The 25,273-nt window shown below is 42.2% G+C and overlaps 2 protein-coding genes across 3 annotated transcripts in view; both read left to right on the forward strand.

Annotated features, from left to right (window-relative positions):
- cntn3a.2 (contactin 3a, tandem duplicate 2) overlaps nt 1-12,833 on the forward strand; it is a 35,187-nt gene extending 22,354 nt beyond the window's left edge. Inside the window, exons 15-23 of one of the 2 annotated variants that reach the window (XM_070968138.1) lie at nt 1,470-1,628; nt 2,983-3,132; nt 3,336-3,406; nt 4,071-4,305; nt 4,814-4,923; nt 6,381-6,567; nt 6,829-6,941; nt 7,094-7,262; nt 8,469-12,833. In XM_070968138.1, coding sequence (XP_070824239.1) covers nt 1,470-1,628; nt 2,983-3,132; nt 3,336-3,406; nt 4,071-4,305; nt 4,814-4,923; nt 6,381-6,567; nt 6,829-6,941; nt 7,094-7,262; nt 8,469-8,566 — 1,292 coding nt within the window. In that variant the 3' untranslated portion in view covers nt 8,567-12,833. The remainder of the gene's footprint in view (nt 1-1,469; nt 1,629-2,982; nt 3,133-3,335; nt 3,407-4,070; nt 4,306-4,813; nt 4,924-6,380; nt 6,568-6,828; nt 6,942-7,093; nt 7,263-8,468) is intronic. The other variant, XM_070968139.1, reaches the window with a different exon arrangement.
- A 1,276-nt stretch (nt 12,834-14,109) lies between these two features.
- exosc10 (exosome component 10) lies at nt 14,110-23,320 on the forward strand. Its single transcript, XM_070969466.1, has 25 exons — nt 14,110-14,325; nt 14,957-15,093; nt 15,364-15,487; nt 15,577-15,681; nt 15,873-16,032; nt 16,152-16,260; nt 16,348-16,423; nt 16,507-16,617; nt 16,804-16,947; nt 18,022-18,212; nt 18,411-18,567; nt 18,759-18,907; nt 19,085-19,135; nt 19,271-19,382; nt 19,521-19,568; nt 19,660-19,735; nt 19,815-19,924; nt 20,015-20,107; nt 20,198-20,266; nt 20,363-20,468; nt 20,541-20,614; nt 22,485-22,665; nt 22,773-22,837; nt 22,937-23,013; nt 23,104-23,320. The coding sequence occupies exons 1-25, from the start codon at nt 14,200-14,202 to the stop codon at nt 23,132-23,134; spliced, it is 2,682 nt and encodes an 893-aa protein (XP_070825567.1). The 5' UTR covers nt 14,110-14,199; the 3' UTR covers nt 23,135-23,320.
- Nucleotides 23,321-25,273: the final 1,953 nt, after the last annotated feature.

The following is a 25,273-nucleotide window of genomic DNA, read 5'->3' on the forward strand; positions in this document are numbered from 1 at the left end:
GTGGTGGTGGTTATGGAGAAGGTCATGTTATACAGATAACACCATGGTCATTAGCATTCAAACCACTTGGCCAGCACTTGTGCTTGTTTGACAGTTACATCATCATCATCATCCTCATCACCCTGGAAGACAGTGCGTCGGGAAACACACAGCACTGTGCAAATATGTGTTTTTTCATTATCGTTGCATCGCTTTTATTACATACTGTGATTTAAATTCACTTCTGACACGTGTGACATATATTACAAATTTGGGTAATATTCAGTTCAAATCAAAATAATATTATGGTGTCTGTAAGTGTTCATAACACAGCCAGATATTAACTTGCCCTGTGCCAAGTTCACAATAAAAGCCCAGACAGTCTGTCCATATTAATAACAGATTATTTGAACACCCTCAAGACAGTGACAACACCCTCTTGCCTCCGCCAATGAAATATAATTAAGAGGATAAGGAATTGATCCTTGATTGTGTGCTCCATTAATATGTATTAATGAGGCCAGTGTATTAAAGGTTTTTTTGATCAAGAGCTGCTAATGAGTTTTACAAAGATCAATATCTCTAAAGCCAGAGCTTTCAGGCCAAATGTATGTTGCTTGCACATTAAAGGCTTCTGTAAACAAGAAAATGTAGTCCAGCATTTACTTCTTAACATGCATGCTGGGCACAATCTGCTAAATATTAATGCAAACACACATTTGCACATGTAGCATATACATAGTGCATGAGCCATAAACACAAAAGCACTTGTTTGTTTCTCCCAAGCATTGATTGTTTATTAAAACAACCATTTAAAGCTTTAATAATTACAATGTTTTGCTTCAGATTAGAAGCCACTACAGAGCCGGTGAGGAGTGTGAGCAGGGCTAGGGGCGTTATTATTCTGCAGTCTGTCTCACAGCTCTCTAGTGGTCTATTATTTCTGATGAGCCGACACATTCATTAGGACAGGAAACAGTAGATGAGGCTAAAGTAAAACATCACACCGCTTAATTGGTGGGATAATGAAAATAAATGATAAAACTCTGGTTCTTCAGGGCTATGAGGCCCTTTTTCATCTCTTACCTTTTAATTCAACTCCCTGCATCTACTTACGTCTGCTGTTTCATCGATCAATTACCAGGAGGGCCATGAAAGGGAAGGATTACGAGTTCTGTGAATATTGGAGGATAAATCTTGAATACATTTTTAATTCCTTATGAAGGGCATAACTTCACCTCAAATTCAAAGGTTTTTAAAAAATGTTTTTCTCCTGTTATGGTTGATTTCAAGATATAGAAGCTTTCGGCTAAGCCTAATAGTCTCTCAGTGTTGCGGAGCTGGATGTGTTTTTGTGCAAATATCTTTGCTGTTCGTGTTTTTTCTTGCAGTATGTGAGAGTACACACCCTTGCGTCCACATTTTGTAGTCTCATCTGTGCCTCTGCATGTGCAAGTGCCTCACAGTGTCTGTTTGTGTGTTTGAGCCAGGTCCCCCCAGCCCTCCAGACTCTGTGATGGTGGAGGAGGTGACAGACAGTACAGCCCAGCTGGCTTGGAGCGCCGGCAGAGACAACGGCAGCCCCATCACCAATTACCTCATCCAGACCAGGACTCCCTTCACTGTGGGCTGGCAGAGGGTTAACACAGGTAGGCACCACTCAAAGATGAATTTTCATCTCGTGCCACGTGTCATGTTACTCAGATAATTTATGGATCCCTGCAGGGAAATTCTCTTACAGCTGCGAGGTCAGAGTGTAGGGTCAGCTGGAGAGCGACCGCTCTGGAGATGGGAGGGTTTCAGGGTCTTCCTCAAGAGAGCTAGAGGTTATTGTTTCTGCTTTTACATGATCCCATTTAAACCATTTTAATGACCTTTACCCCTCAGTCTTCAAACCAGAATCCATTTCATTTGCTTAAACCAGTGGCTCTCAAACTGGGGGCATGAAACTAAGTTAAAAAAATAGGATTTATTTAGGGAAAATAAACGTTTATCTCACTAAAATTCAGCTTGGATCTTGGATTTTTTTTTTTATTGGTTGCTTCCCGTATAGTTCTTAATGACTGACCAAAATTGTGGAGTGGGTGACTTTTTTTGGCTTCTGAAGGGGTGTTTGAAAATCACTGGCTTAAGCGAAGTCAAGTCTGTTTGGATGGCATCTAGCTCTTGTTCCTGTGGAAGATGAAGGCACATATTATAAGCATAAGATAAGGCACAAAAGAGTGCAGTACATATCCACAAATAAGTAACGCCTCAGTACAGCACACAGCAGTAAGCTGCGATTCCTACGAAACAAGAAGGAAAAAAGGGCAAAGTTGGGTCAAGTTAAAGCTGCTATAATGAATATTTTTATTTTAATAAACAATCAAATGACTATGTGTAATGTGAAAGGGGTCGCTTGTAATGATGAACCCAAAGATAATTATCACCAGACTCTGCAGGTCTGCAAGCTTTCAGCTCATCACTTTGGTTTTTCAACTTGCAAAAACAGAGCTCAAAGGAGAGAAAATGTCCAACTTAGATTTAGCAGTTGCTGAGCAACACAACTCTAAATGATTACTAATGTTGCTCCATATCTGCTGGATGTATAATAGGCAACTGTTTGCTGGCAGCTTCAAAAAGAACAACATAAAAAGTGATAAATAATATCAGTGTCAGTCAGTGTTGTGTTTATAGCTTATAGCTTTAAGTTGCCCCCAAGTAGCCAGAAAATCTGTTAACGTACAGGTAAAGTCACAGTTTAGGATTTCAAAGGATAAAAATAAGGACTGGCACCCCCAGTGTTTGCATTAAAGAACAGTGTTGCAGACACAGACAGGTAACCCCGCCTTAACCTGCCTTACCTGTTTTCTGAATGTGTAGCAGACCTTTAGGGGTCTAGACTCACAGCCAAAGCTCCCCTGACATTCCTCATAAGGGTAACTATGGACCAGGCTACGCTGCTTAAGACATATGTGTTCAATGATTTGTCATCTCTGCTCAATTTTCCCTGTTTTTTTCCAGTCCCCGAGATAATCGATGGGAACACACTGACAGCCACTGTGGTGGACCTCAATGCCTGGGTGGAGTACGAGTTTCGGGTTTTGGCCAGAAACAGTGTTGGGGTTGGAGAACCCAGCCCTGTGTCAGTCAAGACCAGGACAGAGGATGCAGGTACAGCCAATGCAACTCACCATTTTCCCCTTAAATCATTGATCCTGATCAGATATATATCAAAAATATCAAAACCTCAAACTGCAAAAACGAAACAAAAAAAACAACTGGTTTCGGATCATCCCACCATCTCTTTTTGTACATCTTTCTAAAGCCTTAAGTGTTTCTTATATGGAGGCGTGAATAAGGTTTGTGTTGTGTAGTTCCTGATGCAGCGCCAGGTGATGTGGGTGGAGGAGGCGGGAGCAGATCTGAACTGGTCATCACATGGGAGGTAAGTCATCAGTCTTGTGTTCTAGTCTGTTATTCAAAGTGGCCACAGTTAATCTTTTTTATCCTTGAGTGAGGTGCTTAATATTTCTCACTAAATCAAAGCCCCTTCTCTCTTTGGCTCGTGGGTGTCATAAATTTTGGGTCAATTGAAGTCTGGCGCTGAAGTCGTTGTAATTTCTTAGTTACAGAGTCTGCATGTAAGGCAGCAGCGATGTGTACACAAGCAGAACACTGAGTCTGACAATTATTGTCGCTTATGAGGCTTTGATCTGCGGTCAGTTGCTGTTGTTTAGTCAAATCTGAATTTTTCAAGTTGAGCAAAGAAGGAAACCAGTTGGGTAGTTGAAAAATCATGTCAGTAGTAAAGAAGTCATTAGCTGGCTAAAGCTATCTCATTATTTCAGTTTTCTCATTTCATTAAAATCAGGAATACCTTTTCATTTTAAAAGCTGCGCGGACGTTCTGTAATGAGCTTTAGATTTTTTTTAAATGGCATTTTACTGCTCATTTCATTTCGTCAGGTGGGTCACAAAAGCAATTTGTGGGTCAAGCTCTTCTCTTGGCACCATGAGAGTGGGTGGTGATTGTGTCAGCCCAGCAGTGGGGTGAACGTGAGTGGTTTGTATATGTTTTAATATCACTATAGTTTTGTGTTTCACTCTCAGCCTGTCCCCGAAGAACTACAGAATGGTGAAAGCTTTGGTTACATCATTGCTTTCCGCGCCTTTGGAGAAGTTAGCTGGACCCACGTGGCCACCTCTGCTCCGGGCGCATCGCGCTACGTGTACCGCAACGACAGCATCGCACCTTTCTCTCCGTTTCATGTCAAAGTTGGCACTTACAACAGCAAAGGGCAGGGTCCCTTCAGCCCCGTGGTCACCATCTACTCTGCAGAGATAGGTAAGGGAATGAACGTGAGTGGGATCTTTGAAAAGCTACAAACATTTTTCTGTTTGTGGAAAGGGCAAGGATCAGGAAAGTGGTTTCCAACGAAGTGGCATTTATTTTCCTGCATGAAAAGGAAGAGTCATGCAGGAAAATAAATCGGCGGAAATCTTTTTACAAGTAAAAATGGGTAGGAAACTTTGGGGGAAAAAGATTGCAGCACATTTATGTAAGGATAGGCTGATTGCCTCCAAATATCACTGCTCTTCTGAATAGCTGTGCCACACTGAAAACCGGTTGGCATTTAGATCTATGCTGCCTCTCAGCATGCTGAGAGGGGGTCAGGCTGTAGTGTAGTGTTGGTCTATTTACCAGCAGCACCTGTGTGTGATGATTCATCCAAGTAGGGATCAACAAGAATGGCACACTGTTATAAATGTAAAAATCGAAGAGATTTGTTCTGCTCATCTCTGTGCTGTTGGAAGAAGGCAGCAATGCTCAGTCTCCTGTTGTCTGTTTTCAGAGCCAAGTGGGATGCCAGCGGGAGTCTGGGCCAGAAGTGTCTCAGCCTCTGAGATTGAGGTGAATTGGCAGGCTCTCTCCTTCACCCCTGAAAGGGTTCTGGGCTATGAGGTACATTTTACCCTTTTAAATGGAAATAGAAATCACACACACAACACAATTCAAATGCTTGTCATCACCCCTGTTGTACCTCAAAAACCATCACTTCCAAACTCCCCGTCGCCATGGAAATGGCTGTCTGAGTTGGGCGACTGTTACAGCCAAAATTATACAGTTCTTTGTATCGAGGCGACAGGAAAACATGTCACCGAGTTTTCAAGAGAAGCCTTTTCATGGTGCTGTCAGTTGCTGTATGGGGTATCATGATGCAGAGCTTCATGATAGTCTGTGCTGCAATACTATACCACACCTCATGTCAGAATGCCAAGAAACGCTATCGTACCGCACCGAAAACCCGTGGGATGATACTGAAAGCTGATTAAGACTTAAGTGTTTTTACAGTCGAGCACAGCAGCACCGCGGGAATCAGTCTTCAGTCTTTAGTCATTGTTCGCTAATTGAAATAGGAATATTAAACATTTTCAACCCAAAATAATAGATTTCATTCTACTTTACCTTCAAAAACTGGGACAGCCTGATTGCCTCACCTGCATAATTCTCACTTAATAATCAGGGTGATCAAAGAGCTTTACTCTAAGATGTTGTTGTGATTCTTTTGCTGAGTAAAGTCAAAGTTGTTTCAATATTCCCATCAGGGAAAATAAGCCGTCGTGACATTTCGTATCTGAGCTACCCCGGTGATGTCAACATCAGCTCACGCTGAATAGTGATGATAGAAAAGTAGATGGGTGGAGGCGGGGTGGATGTTTTGTCATTTATTCTCAGTTTGAAGGGTAGAAGGAGCGATAACAGCGATTTTCGCTTATTTTAGGTTTGGTAATTGTAGTTAGTATCAATCAGGAATATTTCCTTTCCATTTTCATCAGTGGAAAAATAAATAGTACATGCTGTGTGACGCCCCACAGATTCAACTAAAAACACCAAAGTGGTCTGAGCTACTCACATATGAGCATTTGCTGCTTGTTGCTGCATGATTTTAAATTCAATACCTTTGTGTTTTTGACTGCTGGTTGGTTTTATGGTGTCACCATGCACTTTAGGGAATTTCAATGAGCATTTTCTGTGCTTATTATTCATATTATAATGATTCAATCATTTATTAATGATGAAAAGAATCAGTAAATTAATCAATAAGGAAATGGATGCTTAATATCTTCTCTGCTGTGTCACTCTTTCAGTAGTATCTGAACAATAGTGAAACATTTGTAGGAGCTGTAAAAGTCCATTAGCAAAGACTTTTTCATTTCAGATCAAATATCCTTCTGGAAAGGTAAATGTGATCATCCTTAAAGGATTCAGCCATCATTTAACAACATTGCCTTCCCCCAAGACATCAAAAACAACTGCAGATATTTTGTTTTGCTGTTTGTGAAGGAAAACATTTTCTCTGATCCAAAGCCGTGTATCGTGGTTTAAATGCCAGATGGCATGCTCTCTATGTCAAACAGGTGGTTTACTGGGAGGATGACACTAAACCAGAGACCATGGGGAAGGTGAGGGTGCCTTGGAACCAGACCTCGGTCACAGTGAGCGGCCTGGCAGGAAACACGCAGTATTTCCTGACGGTCAGCGCTTTCAACACAGCGGGCACCGGCCCCTTCCTCCCCGCAATCAATGTCACCACAAAAAAGCCACGTAAGTTGTAGCACCCAGGATGCCCTGCTGCTCAAATGTTTGATTTTTTGTCCTCAGTGATTATAATTCAGAGGTGAAAAGTCTATTCTTAGTCATCCCCACAAAGCAGGAGAAAGATAAAGGAAACTATTTCTACCTCTAGTTTCATTCCAGGAAGTATTTTTATCTGGTGAGAGAAATGTGATCATTCTTACATAATGATGTGACAGGGGCGTGTTTCTGTGCTGACATATAGCCATGAATTGTTTTTATATTGTACAGCACCAGCCCAGCCGCCGCTGAATGTTGAATGGACCCTAATTGGCTCGCAGCTGTCTCTTTACTGGGAACCTGTGGTGGCGATGGAATCAGAAGCAGAAGTCACAGGATACCAAGTGAGTGTTAGCTTGACAGTTACGTTTATTCCTCTTATGTATCCGACCGAGGAAAAGAGTGGACCTTACCCCTCTAAGCAGCCAGCCTGTAAGAATGCATGTTTACAATGTGTCACCCACCTTGCGTCCCCCCCGTCCCCCCCCCCGTTCAGCTGTCATACAGGAGACAGAGACACAAAGAGGTAAACACACTCACAACACCCAACGCAACAGCAGAGCTGACCCTTGCCGAGGAAGAGGACGACTACATCATCCACATCCAGACGCTGAGTGAAGGAGGGCTGGGCCCGGCCTCGGATCCCGTACGCATCCACCAGCTAAGTAAGCTCGCTCAGGGTTGTTGTGGTTAAAAATGGAAAGTTTGAGGAATAATCTGAGGTTGGCTATATATATTTTGTGAATTGCCTCTGTAAGCCGTATCACTGAAATATGCTGACGCCACCATGCTGAGGAACACAGCAGAGTGGGGAGGTTTGACATATACAATATACTCACTCAGTCCCTCTCAACTTGTGTTTTTTTTGATTGTTTATCCACTCTGAAATTAAGTCACTTAGCACTTCTTAAACCGGACACAAACATTTTGTCCTCTGTTGACTCACCATTACATTCGTCACCAGCCGCCCCCGTTCAGCTCTTCCAGGCTTATATTTTGCTGAAATATGCAGTGCAATCCATCTCTGTCGCAGGGGTTGACTTCCTCTTTTACTAGATGCTATTACTGTCCTGTGGGACTCCAGGGGGCTCCTCTTTCTGCTCTAAATGCTAATTTGCATTGTTGATATTCTGTGTTGAATCCCTGAAAACAGCAGTTGAGAGAGATAGAATTCCACATTGGCTTTTCTTTTAAATTTCATTTGAAAAATAGGCTTTTTTTCCCCTCCCAGACGTTCTTTGGATACTGCAAAGAAAAAGATGTGGGCAAAACACATTAGCAGGTCAAACAGAGCCCTGTGTTTAACTAGGACTAGGACATCGGATGTGCAGATGTGGTTCAGGTGTGCATCAATAATATATATTCTACCATGGAAAGTGTTTCATATGGATATTATGTCATTACAGGAAAATACTTAGTGATCCCTAAGAGTTAATTGAGTCACTTAAATCATGCATGAGAGACTAGTGAAGAGAGCAAACTGCATCAAGCTCGTAGTCCCTTTACAACCCTAATACATTTTTTACAGTTGCAGTCATAAGCTGGGACATAAATTAGTTTTTACCACGTTTTAAGTACCTCTGAGGCACATGCTGACGGGAAAGTTTCCCTTTGGGGATTTCTGCCAGAAAGCCTGAAAGCAGTCACAGTTAGGTTAAGTTTAGGCAATGCTTAGCTAGGTTTGGGAAAAGGTTGATGACACCAGCAAGTCTGTGTTTGACCCCTCCATCCACACCGACCTCGTCCCTGCGCAGGATCTGACAGTTAGAAAGTTAGTATTTCAGATGGAAGTGTTGGTGTGCTGCAAACTGTCTGCTTCTTCCAGCAGGTTTACCACCAGTTTATCATATTTTTGTGTGTGTGTGTTGTAGGTATGAGTGCTCGCGGCTCAAGAGCCAGGAGTTTGGACATCGTCCCCCTCTCCCTGCTCCTTGCCATCGCAATATCAACATTCAGGTCAACTTCGTGACACAATGACAAACTCTGCTGTTTTTCAAACTTCTTATTGGTTCTTTTTACTTAAATCCGTGAAAGTTGCTGATTTAGTTTTTTTTCTCTCTCTCTCATTTTTGGAGGTGACCACGTACTATTTTGCAGTGCTAGTTTGCGGGTATGAGGCAGCACAAGGTTGGAGCGTGCTGTCAGAGACTTCATTAACAGTAAAGGCTTGGGCTTTTTTTTTTTTTTTTTTTTTCTTAACGCAGGTCTGTTTTGACATTTCTGCCGGGTAGGGAACAATGCTCCATTTCAACTCTTCTTTCGAATGATACAGATGCCTTACTTCCATTCATGTGCCAAAGTAGTTTCAGCCTTCTTGTTATTATTGCTAAGATAGCCGCATTCTTTCCTCAACATTTTATTCCTCACAGTTTCGTCTTACTGAAGGTCTTGGTGTACCTTGCGGAGGGCCGTGATGAGACGTTGTATTTTGTATTTTGGAATATTTTCACTTTCCCTCTCTACATCTGAATTGGCGATCGGAACATGTTCATTCACCCGTGGCCGTGCCTTTGGAGATTCTTGTAACGCCATCACTTAAAGACACTAATCAGTGCTCAGTGTTTCAGCACATACTGCAGCCACCTTCATCCTTTTGTGCTCCATTAAAAGTTGGTTGTGTCCCAGATGAAACTCATAAAACAGCTCAGTGCCAGTGTTAGCCAATTACTTTTATCATTTGATTGTGGAGAGCTGAATGTACCATGAGGGCTCCGACAGGTTTTAATGCCTCACACCAGTTATTGTGTTTGCCTGCTGATTGATGCATTGGATGTTTCTCTGCATTCAAAGTTTACATCTGCCTGTACACAGCAGTGGTCGGAGAGGTATAGAACTGCCAGTGTATTTCCTTCAACACTAATGCTGAAACAATCAGTCAGTTGACAGAAAATAATTAACAGCGTATCATTTAAGTCATCTATCAAGGAAAAAATGCCAAACATACCTGACAAGATGTACGTTCGATTGCAATCCATTTGCCTCCATGGACTCCACTCGGAGGGTATTATCCCGCTTTATACTGTGGCCACATGCCAAAAGCCAGTCAGTAAGTTATATAACATGTTTTATCCCATTTGTGCTGTTTTTTACAGTAATAACTGGTAGGAATAGAATAGTAGGAAAGGGTTCATTTCACAAGGCTGGGCTGAGAGTTTAGCTTGGTTACAGACCCTCCGTCGAATGAAGTCTGATTATGCAGACCTGCAGGAGAGTCAAAACCCCCACGAACTGTAAAATCGTGTTGACAGGAATAACTCCACTTTTGGGGAAGAAATCTGGTTCACTTTCTTGCAGAGTTAGATGTGAATGTTGATGTCACTCTCACATCTGTGTGTTAGTTATGGAGCGAGGGGTCCATTACTGTAGCTTAGCTTAGCATAAAGGAAGCAGGAGAAAGGGGAGGATTTAGCCCGGCTCTGTCCAATGTTCACAAATGCGCCTTCCAGCACCTGGAAAGCTCAGTGATTAACAAGTTATGTTTTGTGTGTCTCTAAAGACGCGGTATAATTCATCAGATGCATGTCAGATAGTCGAACAGCGTCGGAAACCCCCTCCCCCACACCTTTCTGACCACTGGAGGGGTGGAGGTGCTTAACCCTGGTGTGCAGAGGTTTTATAGATCTGTTTTTACAACCAAGTGAAACACTATGTTCACTGTCTGATAATGTGTACCATTTCCGACTTTCGCATCTAGCGCTCAGCAAGAAAGCAAATAAGCATATTTCCCAAAATGCTCAAATGTTCCTTTAAAGGGTAGTTTCATTGATCGCACTCAAATCGTCAGTCTACAAGAACAGAGAAAAGCAGTGTGATTCTCTTAGAGTGTGAAAAATCATTCCTGACCTCTGAAACAGTAGTTTCACAAAATGATCTCAGCTCAATGTCCACTTACTAGCTTTATCCAGAGCTTTTAGACATCGTCTGTATCAGCAGATGGAGTTTGCTCAAATGTCCCTCACTTCAGTCACTCAACTGAGTGAACTCCATCTGCTGATGAAAACTGAGATGTGCTTGAAAGATGGTTTGAAAATGTTACATTTACCTTGAGTTCAGATGATTTTGTCACATCACTTTAACACTAGTGCGTTAATTTCTAAAACACCCATGTCAGAAGTGATTAGTTACAAAGGGGTCCCCTGCCACCAATCACAATCCAGAATTCTTAGTGGCCATGAGTTTGGAGTGTTGATAAAAGTACCTTGGGCTCTGGGGAGATTGTGCATTTTTCTTGACTAAATGCAAATAATCATTGTTTGCAGCCCTAGTCTTCATCCATCTGGGCAACTAGGAGTAGTTGTGCCAGTCAACGCGCATCATCAGCCATCGCCGTTGAGATGAGAGGCTTAAAGTGCTGCCAATTGTGCCAGTCTGATAATTGAAATCTAGCCACCAGCTTAGACATTATTTGGCAAAATGTATGGTCAGCTGTGATTTAATACTTTGTGAATCTGTCCTTTCTTGTCAGTTGTATTGGCTTTTTGTGTAGTATGTGTTGTCATTGTTTATTTATGTATTTCAGCGAAACCCCACTGCTCAGGTATTCAGACCTGCTTCATCCAACCTTTCAATAGCCCTGTAGTGCCAGGAGCAGATAGATCACACATCTGTCAGCACCCAACACAAGGGTCTATTTAACAGTCCGACTTGACGAATGGAGAGCCTGATATGTGCCGTGATTTAGCAGACATTAAAATATCTTAGTAAATTAGAGCAGGCCTGAGGGGATTCTATGGGAAAGGGCATAGGAGTAATGGTTCTAATGACACCCACGCAAGACTAATATATCAGGATTTAGGGAGGACTAAATCAGGACAATTCCATCAAGATGACACCACGAAGATTCAAGGGTGTGTGTGTGTGTGTGTACGCGCGCGCGTGTGCGTGAGCACGTGTGTGTCTGTGTGGTTAATGCCTTACCTTATGGTGTCATGGACAACTGTTTTCAAGAGGAACGTTCTGCAGAATAGTTTCAGCTCGTTTCTTGTACTTTACTGTGGTTCAGGACTTCAGGCATCAGAGACACTGCAGACATTCAAATACAGTTATACAAGGTCAATATGGGAGGCAGAAAAAACTGAGTTTGAGTTGAAATTTCTGTTTTTCTATCACATTTGCATGGATTGCCAGTGCAAAGGAGCTCCAGAATGGAAGGCCAAGTCAGGTGCACCTTGCAGGGTACAGTTTGTATTAAATGTGAAGACGAAAGGTTTTCATCCCCAGTGAGTGTTAATATCTTCCAGAAAGCAGTCTTTGAATCCTGTTACATTGTTTTTGTGGCTTTATGTGTGGTTAATCTGTATACATCCTTTCATCACAGAATGTCATTGTTAAGATAACAAATGTTTACACAGGAAATGCATCTTTCTGGCTGATTTATCGATTTTACTGAACAGAAAAAAAGACAACATTGCAGTTTATGAACTTGTGTCTTGGCTACATAGAAGCATTGCCAACCTCTTTGTTTTGTAACGTATCAGTACTGTGGAGATGTTTGGATTTGGACTTTGATTTCCTCTTGTTTTAATGTTTGATATGGTTCCTGATTTTTTCTTTGGTTCCTCGAAAAATTCTGCACAAAGGTCAAGTGTTGCTTGAAAATAACATGTAAGAGCCAGTGTGATGAGATCTCTCTTGCCTTCATACAGTATACTGTACATACTGTATGTATTTTGTTGTGATTTGAAGCAGTGCCCCCAACTGGGAGACCAATCTGTGGTGTCCTACTTCCAATTGTAATTCTCAGTCAAACCCAGAATCTGAAAAATACATGAGCAGAGAGTAACATTTCTTAGCAGCTGCTATCACACACAGCCTTTTGGTGCAATGACACAAACACTACCTGTTACAGGGTAGTTGGCCAGTGCACAGTCGATAGAACAAGCAGCACTATCTACTCGTACTTGTTGTCTTTTTATACTAATACAACTTTACAATTTTCATGCTGCTTTCAAGATCAGAAGGGGCAGAATTGATCAGAAAATGAATAAACGAGTTGCCCAAAATTTGTAATTCCACAGAGATTGATGAAGAACTGCTCCCGGTGACAACGCTTGGCCTTTCTGTTGCGACTCCTCAGTATTTTGATGTCCAGGTGATCTCTGTGAGATCGTGGCAGTAACGTTTTCACATTGAAAAGTCATCAGCTGATCTTGATATGCTGAAGCTGTGCATGTATGATATCGTTTGGTGCATTTGTGTTTTCTAAATGAGGGAGTTAATAAAAACAATTCACTGAGGATTTTCTCTTGGATTTTTTTCTTCTTTTGAATTATGTGTGTGTGTGGTGCGGTGTCATTTTCAGCATCAGCAGTTTTACTGTCTTTTACTGCAGGAGGAATTTGAGTGGTGCTTTGGGACGCCATCAAAGCTATAAAATGCATAATATTGTGAAAAAGCATATAAATGAGAATAAAAGGCAACAGTAATGTTTTTTTCAGTGGATAAAGAACACGTTTGCAATGATTTTTGCAGCATATACATTTGGTTTTATTATATAATAAGGGCTATCACCAGAGAGTATGTGATGTTTTGAGCATGAACATTACATGCAATATCTGAAAGAGTCCCAAACTAATGTATCAAGCATTTGGCTCTGCACTGTAGCTTTTGCAAAGAATACTGATGCATTTCTTGCATTATATGTACCTGCTGAAGTCCTTCCACTAAAACCACGGAATGACATGGGAAGCTGCTGTGAAATATTGATTGAGCCAGTGTTGCAGAGATGCTTTTAAGATAATAAGAGGCAGAGGACCCTGTGAAGAGATCAATAGGAATGGGAAGTGAAGAAAAGAGCGGTTTCTCCCTACACACCACAGATCATCCATAATGAGCTGATGTGTCAATACTCCACCAATGCCTCTTCACATGCTATTGATCACTGAATCACAACACAAGGCAACCGTTACTTCTTTTTACACCAGACACGAAGGGCAGGGGACTTATGTATGATTTTTATATCCTTAACGTCACCTCTATTGCTGAAATACAGCAAAATGCTTTGATTGCAGATATGGTTTAGATGGCTCTTCCAGAGACATTGGCTAAGACGTGATTGGTGTATATCACTTCTCCGTACATGCCCGCAACACAGTGCAGATGCCGTAGCTGCTGATTGCAAATGTCAATACTGCCCCCTCATGGCAGTGGCGTCCTGGTGCACCACTCCATACGTGAGCCAAGACCGGAGATAAGGCTGTGTCTGCAGTGTCACTGCATTGAATGGGTACACTCGCCAGACCAGAGTTTTGCAATGCAGTGGGAAAATGGCAAGATTCATGGCCAGTCTTGACTTGAATCCCAGTCTTAGTGGTAATATTAAACATTAAAACAAAGAAAAAACTCAAATGTTGTAGATATGTATTATCAAAGATTTTAAGAGTACGTTCAGATATAGATTCAAACATTTAACATATGATCATGTTGCAATACTTCCAATAAGATCTCAATAAATTGTACAGACCATAGCCCGTGCCTGTGCGGCCCTTCCACTCCACGCCATTTGGTGGCGCTGTCTCTGTGTCAGCTTTCCGAGCAGCTCCGAAGAAACCATTGAGGAAAAGGCTGCTCGCTGTGGCTCACATGTACACAGTATCAAACTAGATGATGGCTTCTTCAAAGACTAATAATTCTGGAAATAGTTGCATTCAGGATACCACCTCAGACACCACCGACGAGGAAAAAACCGAGTTATGTCCCGGTTTTAAAGACGTGGATGCTTTTGTTAAAGTAAGTGAACTAACGAAGCTGCTGTTTGAGTTAAGGCTAGCAGTCAGGTGAGCAACGTGGAAATGCCTGTTGGCTTCGAGCTGCAGTTACTGTAGAAGTTAGGTAGTGATAGAAAGCACACACAGCTTACAAAATGTTTATACAACATGTGAGTTGATATTTATCAAATTCACTGTTAATGTAACTGTCGATATTACGAGAGCAGAGCTAATTAAGTTAGCTTAAAATATGCCTGTGTCATAGTAAATGTTTTCATGTGCATTTCATGGTCTGCAAGTAAATTAGCGTATTCGCAAATTGCTTTTCGAAGCTACCTACCTTGATAGTTGCAATTTCTAAGATAAAGAGCTAAAAGAAGTCACTATCAAATATATTACTGCTAGCGAAATATGAACTACCTGTTTTTTTAAACACCACATTCATACAACTTAACTTTTGTTACCGCCATGCTTCACTGTACAGGAATAACCTTCATGTGTTGAAAATCCCAACATGACATCAGACATTAAACTAAAAAGCCAAGTCAGCATTATATATTCAGTGTGTCCCTGCTCTTAATGTTTAATTGTACTACACTTGTTCGTATTGAAAGACGTATTTACTAACGGCTCTGCCTGTCTCTCCTCTGCAGTATGGATTGGGTGCTGTATTATCTGCCACCAAAGCGTCCGCCGCCTTGCCTCAAGCTGGAGATGAATATGATTTCTATCGGAGTTTCCCGGGTTTCCAGGAGTTCTGTGAAAGTCAAGGAGATCGGCTTTTGCACTGGTAACTACATATAAGTGTGTTGCTTGTTTTGAGTTTTGGCTCAGTTATATTTGCACCTGTTTCTCATCCATGAAACAGACACAAAGCCTGTGTATGATTGCTCCTCATAGCATTTCCTGATTACCTCTATCACACCCATGACATCACATCCTGTTTTGATGCTGAGTGTGGAAGTCTGACTGAGCCATATGCATGATTGGGTTTGCATGAGTAGCTTGCCACTTGCTGTTTCTCAATAAGCTGATGCTTGTCGCTGTGTCGTTGTTTCAGCATGAGTCAGATTATGCAGCACCACGGCTGCAGATCTCACTTGAGAGACCGGAACAAGCTCACGGCGCTGGAGGAGAGGTTTGATTTGGTTGTGGACTCAAACGACGTCATCCTTGAAAGAGTGGTATGACCTTTGGCGTTACCACTGATTTCTTGGGGGGGGGGGAGAAAAAGTCTTTGCAAACTAACAAATCTCATGGATCTGATTTCCAGGGGATTCTTCTTGACGAAGCTGATGGGGTGAACAGGAGCCAGCAGCCTGTCATGCCTGCAGGGTTTCAGCCGCCTAAGATTGTCGTTTCCAGCTGGAATCGCAAGGTTGGCTAATTAACCTCTCGGCTCTCATACTGCAGATGCCAGTTTTTTGGGCTGCGTTCAAACTGAAACGTTATGTGCCAGTCCTGGCACTACACTAAAACACCAGAGCATTTTTTTTTTCTTTTTAACACTTGATAAATATTTACACGAGTGCTTCACACCTTGTGGTAAACAATCCTTTTATTGATCAGGGTACGGGCTCTGGCAGTCGTTCAGAGATGTTCCGACTGCTCCACGCCAAGAATGTTGCGAGGCCTCAGCTGAAATTCAAGGAAAAAGTTGACAACAGCAACACGCCATTTATTCCCAAGATCTTCATCAAGCCCAATGCACAAAAGCCTCTTCCTTGTTGTAAGACATACTTTTCACTCCCATGCTTTTCCCATCTGTTGTTGTCCTAACAGTCACTTGTTATATTCTCAACTCTCTCATATTGGTAACATATTCCCTCTCTTGTCCTCCAATCATAGACTTCACCAACAAACAAATCCGTAAACAGAGACCTGAGGACCTCGATGTCCCGGCTGCCCTGGCTGACTTCATTCACCAGCAGAGAACTCAGGAACACGTTGAAGACATGTAAGACACGCCCCTTGTGTGACGTTAACATTTTGTCTTTTCCTTTTTCACGCTGTCCATCTGAATGTGTGATTCTGATCCATGTAGGTTTGCACACCCATACCAATATGAGCTGGACCATCTTACGATACCAGAAAGCCTTTTGTCTAAGCCAGAGCCACAGGTAAGACACAGTGACTTCATGATTTTTCATTGTTGCTTTGGCTTTTACTAAATCTGTCACTTGTGGATTATTATTGTTAATAGATGTACAAACCAGTGACTGAGACAAAGTGTTCCTTCATCGACACGCTGGAGGATCTGGTGGCTCTGAATGAGAAGCTGTGCAAATTGTCTGAATTCGCAGTGGACCTTGAGGTATGGGATGAGAAGAAGTTCTTAGATGTACAACAGTGTGGGCACAATATGATATTGAGCATATCTGCACAATGTAATGTGATCCAATACAGCAGCCAAGCAGCAAGCAATTTGAAGCCATTGTAAAGCCTGTAGGTTCTTGAGTGTGTAAGTAGACATTTGTTGACACTCTGTTCTCCTTTGCAGCACCATTCCTACAGGAGTTTCCTCGGCCTCACCTCTCTGATGCAGATCTCCACCAGAGAGGAGGACTTCATCATCGACACCCTGGAGCTCCGCAACGAGATGTACGTCCTGAACGAGCCATTCACTGACCCGGCTATTGTCAAGGTAATGGAACCACTGCACCAATCATTTGTTCCTGTGTCCTGTTCTACGGACTGTCTGAAGAGAAGATGAGATCGCACGTCTAATCAGATTTGTCTTCAAAAGGGCAAACCATCTGTTTTTAACAGGGATGTCGTTTATTTTATTTTTTTTTATCTCTGTTCAATCTTAGGTTCATGTCATAGTTCTTGCCAACTTTCCTGTGTGCGTTCTGTTATGAATGAACAATTTATTCAGCAGCTTTACCACTAAAATCTGATGATGTGGCAGCTGCTAGACGCAGCTTTACAACGGGATGCACACAGCAACCATGCCACAGACTTCAAATCAGCACATATTGCATTAGTTAACCCACTCTTTTGAAAATGAAGAAGCTGTCAGATGTAGAAAATCATTAGATCTCTCAGAGCTACCTGCTGGTTCAACTTTGTCCAGGTGGACATACAGTAGTATGTATAAAACAGGCAGTTCTACAGTGCAGTAGACCGTTATGGCAGATATTTGAGGTGCAATCCTTTTGGGTTTTACTTTCTAATAAGTGGTTTAGAACATTTAAGTGAGGATATATCAAGAAAGCGTGTCTGGTTGTCTGACTACTTGTTCCCCTTGCTGTGTTGGTCTGTGTTATAAAGCTGTGTCATGGCATTCACAAATCTAATTAAAATGGCCTGGAGGGGATGTGCTGTTAAAGCAGAAGAAATTGAAGATGCTCAGAATACCGTACGAACCAGTCGCATCTGGATTGTCTAAAGTAACCTGGAGAAGAAGTCTTCACCAATTGAGTAATATTAAGTTTGCAGAGATATGATCTTGAAAACTTTGAGGTGCCTCACAGCCGCACAACGTGTTTAATAAAGTCTGCAGGGGTCCTGTGGTGTGTGGGAGCCGCTATGACTCACGCACTGCAGGATACCGGTGAAAAACTGTGCTGTGTGGGCTCGAACTTCTGAGATCTGTGAAAATTATCCAAATGGAAAACTGTCCCATGGTGTGTCCCCAGTTTTTGGTTATTATTTTTAATTTAGGTCCCCTCACCAAAGAGGTCTCAGCCGAATGTGCTTTCTTTCCTGGCCTCAGGTGTTTCACGGCGCAGACTCCGACATTGAGTGGCTCCAGAGGGACTTCGGCTTGTATGTCGTCAGACTTTTTGACACGCATCAGGCCAGCCGAGCTCTGAACCTGGCCAGACATTCCCTCGACCACCTGCTCACACACTTCTGCAATGTGAGCTCAGACAAACGCTACCAGCTGGCTGACTGGAGGATTCGGTATGGAGATGACTGATGGGCCGCTCGATGTTCATTACTGTTTAGGTTTAACTGTGCAGTAGAGCTCTTTTTAATCTCTTAACCAGAAAGTCCATCATGTGTTTATGAGTGGTTCGAACATTACTCTGGAAATATTTGGAATTATTAATGGTTTGGGTGGTTGAAATAAAAAAGTGTGACATAACTTTGGCCCTGTAGCCCCTTGCCAGATGAGATGGTGCAGTACGCCCGGACAGACACCCACTACCTCCTTTACATCTACGACTGTGTGAGGGCACAGCTGTTGGACTTTAACCATGGGCAGCCTGGCCTTCTGCAGAGTGTCTGGAACAAGAGCAAAGACATTTCCCTGAAGGTGAGCACAAACCTCACTTCATACATCATGAAGATTAAATTGACACTTCACAATCAACCCCTGTACTCCCATTCCACTCTTCTCTATCCAGTAATTTCACGGTTTCTTTTATTGCGTTCACATTTATACATTTCCACACCACAATCTCCTGCATTTGTCATGATTCACCATGTCGTCCCCCCCCAATACAGAAATATGTGAAGCCTATATTCACAGAGGAGTCATATCTGGAGCTGCAGAGGAAGCAGAAAAGGTCTTTTAACACCCAGCAGCTCACTGCCTTCAGACTGCTGTTTGCCTGGAGGGACAAGCTGGCCAGGCAGGAAGATGAAAGCACCGGGTAGGCTCTTTGGAAAAGGATGGACTTACTGTTCTGGAAAATCTGCTCTTATTTATAGTTCGCACCCGGGCAGATTTTGCAACCCACGTCTTTTCATGACAATCTGGTTTTAGAATCATTCATGTCTTTCAACATCTGCCTTCACTTGTTTTAATAAAGTGTTATTTGTATGTTCAGATACGTCCTGCCCACTCACATGATGATCAAGATTTCAGAGGAGCTGCCGAAGTAAGAGGATTCAGTTTCCCTCTTCAATTTTCATTTTCTGTTAGTGTTAGCTGTTCTCGCTTCAGTGCAGTCGGAATTTAGTGTTTTAATTCATAACTCCAAGCCAATATTTCTTCTTTTTTTTTTTCTTCCCAGAGAGCCCCAAGGCATCATTGCCTGCTGTAACCCCATACCCCCGCTGGTGAGGCAGCAGGTCAATGAGCTCCATTTGCTCGTGCAGCAGGCCAGAGAAATGCCTCTCCTTAAGGTGAGAAAAGATGGGTGGCAGCAGAGGGGTTTTAATGTTTTTTGTCAATGGAATTTCAGTGTTTGTGTTGTTAAGTCACTTGTCAATAAAGGCACTTAAATCAATCAAACATGGCAATGTTTTCCCCGCTTCACACAGGCTGAGATTGCGGCTCAAAAGAAGAAGGGACTCACACCAATAAAGAAGGTTGGTCAAGAACTGATTAAACCAGGTGGATTTGTTTCAGTTTGTGCATTCAGCAGTTCAGTAATGAATGCGATCTTGTGTAATTTTCCAGCCAGAGGTCACTTTGTTTGGTCCTCACGATACATCCAGGGTCTCTGAGAGTGACCTCCACCCCTTTTCTCCTGATGGTAAGCTTGATCATCGTACATGTTGTGCATTCCCCCTAAACACACCATTAGTGCGTGAAACACATGTATGTGCTTTCAGAGCTGCCTGTGAAACAAGGGGTGCTGTTCTCAGATGATGAGTCCAAACTCGATGCTGATGCACAGAAAACAAGCGGTCTCGTGGCAGCAGCTAAAATCACGCTGTTTGAGGTAGAGATCGTTTTTAAGTTGACTTTATTCAGCCAGTCAATTCATACGTGACAGTGACGCCTCATGTGAGATCTCTGCTTCCTTTTGAAGGAGGTGAAAACAACGAATGACCAGGAGTCCCTCCCTGTGGCTCAAATGAAAGCCAGGCGTATCATCGAGTCTTTTGAAAACCCTTTCAGAATGGTGAGAGATGACCAGGGATTAACCTTCACTATTATTTGCTTTTTATTCAACCGGACTCGCAACCTTCATCTCCCCTCTTTTTGATTTCAGTATTTACCCTCCAGTGATGTGCACATCAGCAAGAATGCCAAGTTTGACCCATCCTCAAAAATATTCGAGGTAATTGAAGAGCTTCATCCAGTTCATGCACTTCCAGAGTTATTTGCGTTACGTACATGTTCGAATGTTCGTGGCTGTGCCGTCTGACTCTCACAGATCAGTAAAAGATGGAAACTGCAGAGCATTGAGCAGCAGCAGATGGAGATGGAGGCCAAGAGGAAAGTGAAGGAAGAAGCAAAGGATCACGCGAAGAAAATGACAGGTAATGGGGTCTAACTTGCTCTAAATTGACACTTTTTGAAAGTACTGTTCCTCATGGTGTCGATTTCCACAGAAGAAAGAAACAAGGCTAAACAGAGCTACCAGGAGTCTCTCCAGAACGTTGCCACTGTTCGCCAGCAAGCAGCGGTGAGTCATTTGCACTCTTGTCCCTCCGTTTCCTCTGTGCCGCTTCAGATAGGTTTTGCACTCTGTCAACTTCACTGTTGAATTCCCTATTGGGAAAGTATAAATCTACGAAAAACATGAGTTATATTCACCCAAGAGCCTGGCACAGCATATTAAAGATAGTGCTTTAATAGCCAGTTTAACCCTCTGCAGTGGCCCCCATTTTCTCGAGACATGGCTGGCATTTCTGCACATAAACGCAGTGACTCACAAGCGAGTGAACCAACGGCGTGTTAGTGGCCTTTTAATATTTATATCTGTCACATGGTGTGCCTGGGGAAGAAGAACACACTGCGTGGGAGTGGAGCATTAGAGACACATCCTCCACTCATCAAACGCTTTTCTTTTCCTCCTGAGGAACAACAACAGCCACTGTCTTCCCAAAAGCCCACTTCCTGTTAGCTCCATCTCACTGGAGTATTGCTCGGCAACTTCCCGCTTGGTTACTATTACGTGCTCTCGTCGCCATATGGTGTTTCCTCTCTGTTCTAAATGCTCAGTGAGACAATAGTCCCTGTGCTTCATCTTGTGTTCACGGTGCGAGAACAGAAAGAACGGTCGCCGTCTCTTCTGTCCCCGCTTCCCTGTCGCTGCTTTTCACTGCGTGCGCCGTCCGCCATCAGTCGCTGGTGCACACTGTCATGCCGTGCACCACAGTAATCCACTGTGTGTTGATGGCTTAAGTAAAAAGTTGGTGTTAAGGCGCTCCCTGCCGTTGGCACCGTCTGGTGGCATGCATTAGAGTCAGAAGTGTTGGCAGCAGCACTTGAAAGTAACACTCGACAACCTGCCAACTGCAGGCAAATATTGGCTCTGCCGGCTGACTGTCAGTTTCAGCCGGCGCCTTGGCAGTCAAGATTTCTAGTCTGATTTGAGTTTGAAAGAAAGCTTTGCCGTTTTCCAAAGCTTCTATTGCGCTGGTGTCGCGACTGGTATCATCAAGGCTGTATGCTGTGATTGGTTTTCAACATCACTGGTTAGTGTCAGTTAATCATCAGGTCAAATAAAGCAAATCAGATGAATAAACCAGAAAAGATCACAGGGAGATAATATCATAAGGAAACACAATTTGTCTGATGTGCAACCATAAACATATCTTTTGCAAGCATCTTGCATCGTTCAAACTCCTAAATAAGGATGTTAACTGTTTGAAGAAAATGTGTTTTCCATTGAATACCTTAGTTTAAAGTTTGTAATTGCAAAGAAATCCTGAAGGTTAAACCTCTGTGCGGTGGCACACCTTATGCTGTGACTGTGGTTATGTAATATGAAGCTATTTCGACTTTCCCGACCTTAACTGGATTAAATAACTGACAGCATGGTCTTATGCAAACAGGGGAAGCAGAATCACCGCAAGTTGACGAGATGAGACATTTGTAGTGGAGTTCTTGTCCAAACATGGAAACATTTCAACCTGTAGATGGCAGTAAAAGTCGGGACTTTTCCCAACACTAATGAATCAAAGTAACGTTGACTTGAGTAGTGAGTGAGTGCAGTACAAAGAAGTATATTGGCTAAGTTTGCAGCAACAACTCATTTCATTTTGTCTTCATAATTCCCTTTAGTTGCTCAAAGATTCCCTTGATATATGTTCTTTCATGCATTTGAATGGTTACCAGAGTCTTCATAAAAAGGGAGCTGTTTGATTACATATACAAGAAAACTGCTCACACACACATACACATGCACAACTTGTCTCATAGCTGGTTACAGTCATCCAGCGCTCTTCATTATGTAGTTAAACAAAAACACACACAGTGAAGAACACATTCATTAAAATGTTTGCTTTGAGTGTTGCACTGATTATAAAGCTGCTGATCAATTTCATTAGGAATCTGCAAAAGGCGGCGCAAAGAAAAGAGAGAGGGTTGCCAGTGAGGTTGGAGAGTCGACTCCCAAACCGAGTAAGAAGCTGATGAAATCTGCAGAGAAGCCCCAGAAGACAGAAGCGCCTCCCCAAGACAGCTTCAAGCCCTTCGACTACAGTCAGTCAGACCTCAAAGTCTTTGCTGGTATGTGTGTTGGGTTTTTCTTTTAATCACGTCGGACAGATCGAGTCTTACTTTGCATTCAGTTACAGTTGTCGCACATGAATGAAGCGCTGCCTTTGTCTTTGCAGGTGCCAAATCAAAGGACAGCACACAGTTTGATCCGAACCAACAAGCCCATGATTTTAAGAAAAAGGTATTTGTTTGTTCGTTTTTTGGGGGGGTTTTTTTGTTTTTTTCTTTAACAATATTTATTTTATTACTGTTTGGTAAATTGAAACTTTTTGTCCAACAGAAAATTTCCAAGGGACAAAAATCCAATTCTGGAGCTGGAGGCCGAAGTATGTCGTTCCTGGCAGGAAAATCCGATAGGTAAACACGCAGTGGACAAAACACAGAAGAGCTTTTGTTTCCTGTGCAAACATCCGTGTTTTAACCATCCTGTCTTTCTTTTCTCTGCAGAGGATTCCGGCATAACTGGCCCAAAAGATGAAATCTCTTTGATGCTATTTTCTATCTTATTTCAAAGCTTTTTTTTTTTCATCCTGCAGAAACATTGTTCCCCGTTCCTCCTTCTCACCATTGAAATTCAGTATTTCAATATTTCATGAGTTTCAAAGTGTTTACCTTGTAAATATGCGGACACACAGACCTCTTTATTAAAGATGATTTTAGAGGAAAAAGTTCTTGTCTACATTTTTTTTTTTAATCAAACCAAACAAAATAAAATCTGGGTTTCAAGCATTATATTGCCAAAAGTATGTGGACATTTGCTGAATATGTCCCAAAAGCATGCGCAGTGATATGCTGTTTTACAGTGGTGGAAAATAGCACATTTATTCAAGCGTTCTGCCACATTTATCTGACAGCTGGAGCTTGTACTTAAGATTTCAAAAATAAAACCTTAATAGCATATAAAGTCTGATACTGTGCTATGTTTTAAACAATCCAAATGCATTTAATACATAATAATATTTGAAGTAACTGACTTAACCTGGAACTGAGTTCTCAACTTCTATATTTATACACCACAACATGTTCAACATGTCTGCTGGACCTGTTCCTTTAATAGTGATAATGTTTAACAATTAAGGCAATGATGCTCATGTTTCAGACCAGACTGCAACCACTATTCTCTGTTCTGCTCTTCTTGTTACAGTCAACTGCAGGAAGGTTGTGACCTGTCTGTTCAGTAAGCATCATGAGCCAGCCTGGGGCAAACAAGAAATGGGTGCATATTTTATGAAATATAACAGCCTAAATAGAATCTGTTCTCTGTGTAACACCATTCAGAATTGCTGAGTCAGGTTAGGACCACAGCTATAAATTTGTACGGAACATATGACATAACAGCTGCTTGTGATTTTCAGCTCTGCTTTTTCAACACAGTAACCTGTTTCAGTTTGACTTTGTGACTGTCAGCTGGCTCTGGTCATTCTGGGGACTTTACTTCAACAGCACCACCTTTTACGCACTTACTGTTTTCAACTGCTTGGATCAAACTAAATATAAAGTGGAGGGTGTAGTGATTAATCATGCTTCCAGCTCATCACATTAGCTGTGTGCGTCATATCTTTTAATCAGCTGTGGCAGTCACAGCAACCAAAATGGCTCACCATGTGAAAAGCTTCTGTGCAGGAGGATGACGCGCCATAAATTAGCGATTAAATCTGGATTGTTTCAAAGTCAAATTTACGTTTGTAGAGATTTCAAAAGTCCAGTCATGCCATGTCAAAATTTTCTTACCAGCTTATTTAAAGGGCGTGTGCACAAGACAGACATGACACCTGTCATAAACATTAAGGAGCCTTTTTGCATGTTAATGATCACTGAAATCTCATTCAGTCAGTTATGTCATTTTAATGGGGATGAGCGTTAATAGACCAAATGTCACTTAAAGGCAACAGACATATAAACATTCATTCACAATCCCTTCGTGTTCATGGAAGGTGTGATGTCATGCCAGCCTTATTATGCACACCCCTTCCAGTAAAGTGTTATATGTTTTCATCACAGGCAATGTGTTCAGAAATTTAACAGACCAGGCTTAATCAAAATTATCACGAGAAATTTCTCAACAATTGTTCGTATTTCTGTGATGTTTTTTTATATGTGTCATTTCAAATGATCTCAGTAAAATTGTTTGGAATTTTTATTTCGTCAACTATATTGTACAGTGGAGTTCAGAATCTAATTAATTAATTAATAGCTGCACTTGGGCTGCAAAATGGATAATGATGATTTAAAAGTACTTAAATGGCCAGTTTAAAAGGTTTAGAAAGATGTGAGGTTTCTCTCTCTCTCTCTCTAATTAAGTGGAGGGACCAATGAAAATATGAATCGCTTTGGAAAAGACCTTACCTAAAAACAAATAAATAAATGGTCGCCTGGGCTCTCTGTGTGCGCATGCGCAGTGAAAGTGATACGCCACTGTGCTTTAGCTTCACGTGGGCTTCAGCACACAGGCAGCCGCTCTGTTCGAGCTCTTCATGCTTGGTTCTTGGTACAGGGCGGCGCCATGGACGGCGCTGGCCGTGCGAAGTCACACAAACTATACACGAACAGGCACATTCCGCCACCCCATTGGCTCACATGACGGCAAGTGACTGACGTCAGCCGTCTCCCATTCGTT

This window comes from Chaetodon trifascialis, chromosome 8 (assembly GCF_039877785.1).
Source record: "Chaetodon trifascialis isolate fChaTrf1 chromosome 8, fChaTrf1.hap1, whole genome shotgun sequence".
Classification (NCBI taxonomy): Eukaryota; Metazoa; Chordata; class Actinopteri; order Chaetodontiformes; family Chaetodontidae; genus Chaetodon; species Chaetodon trifascialis.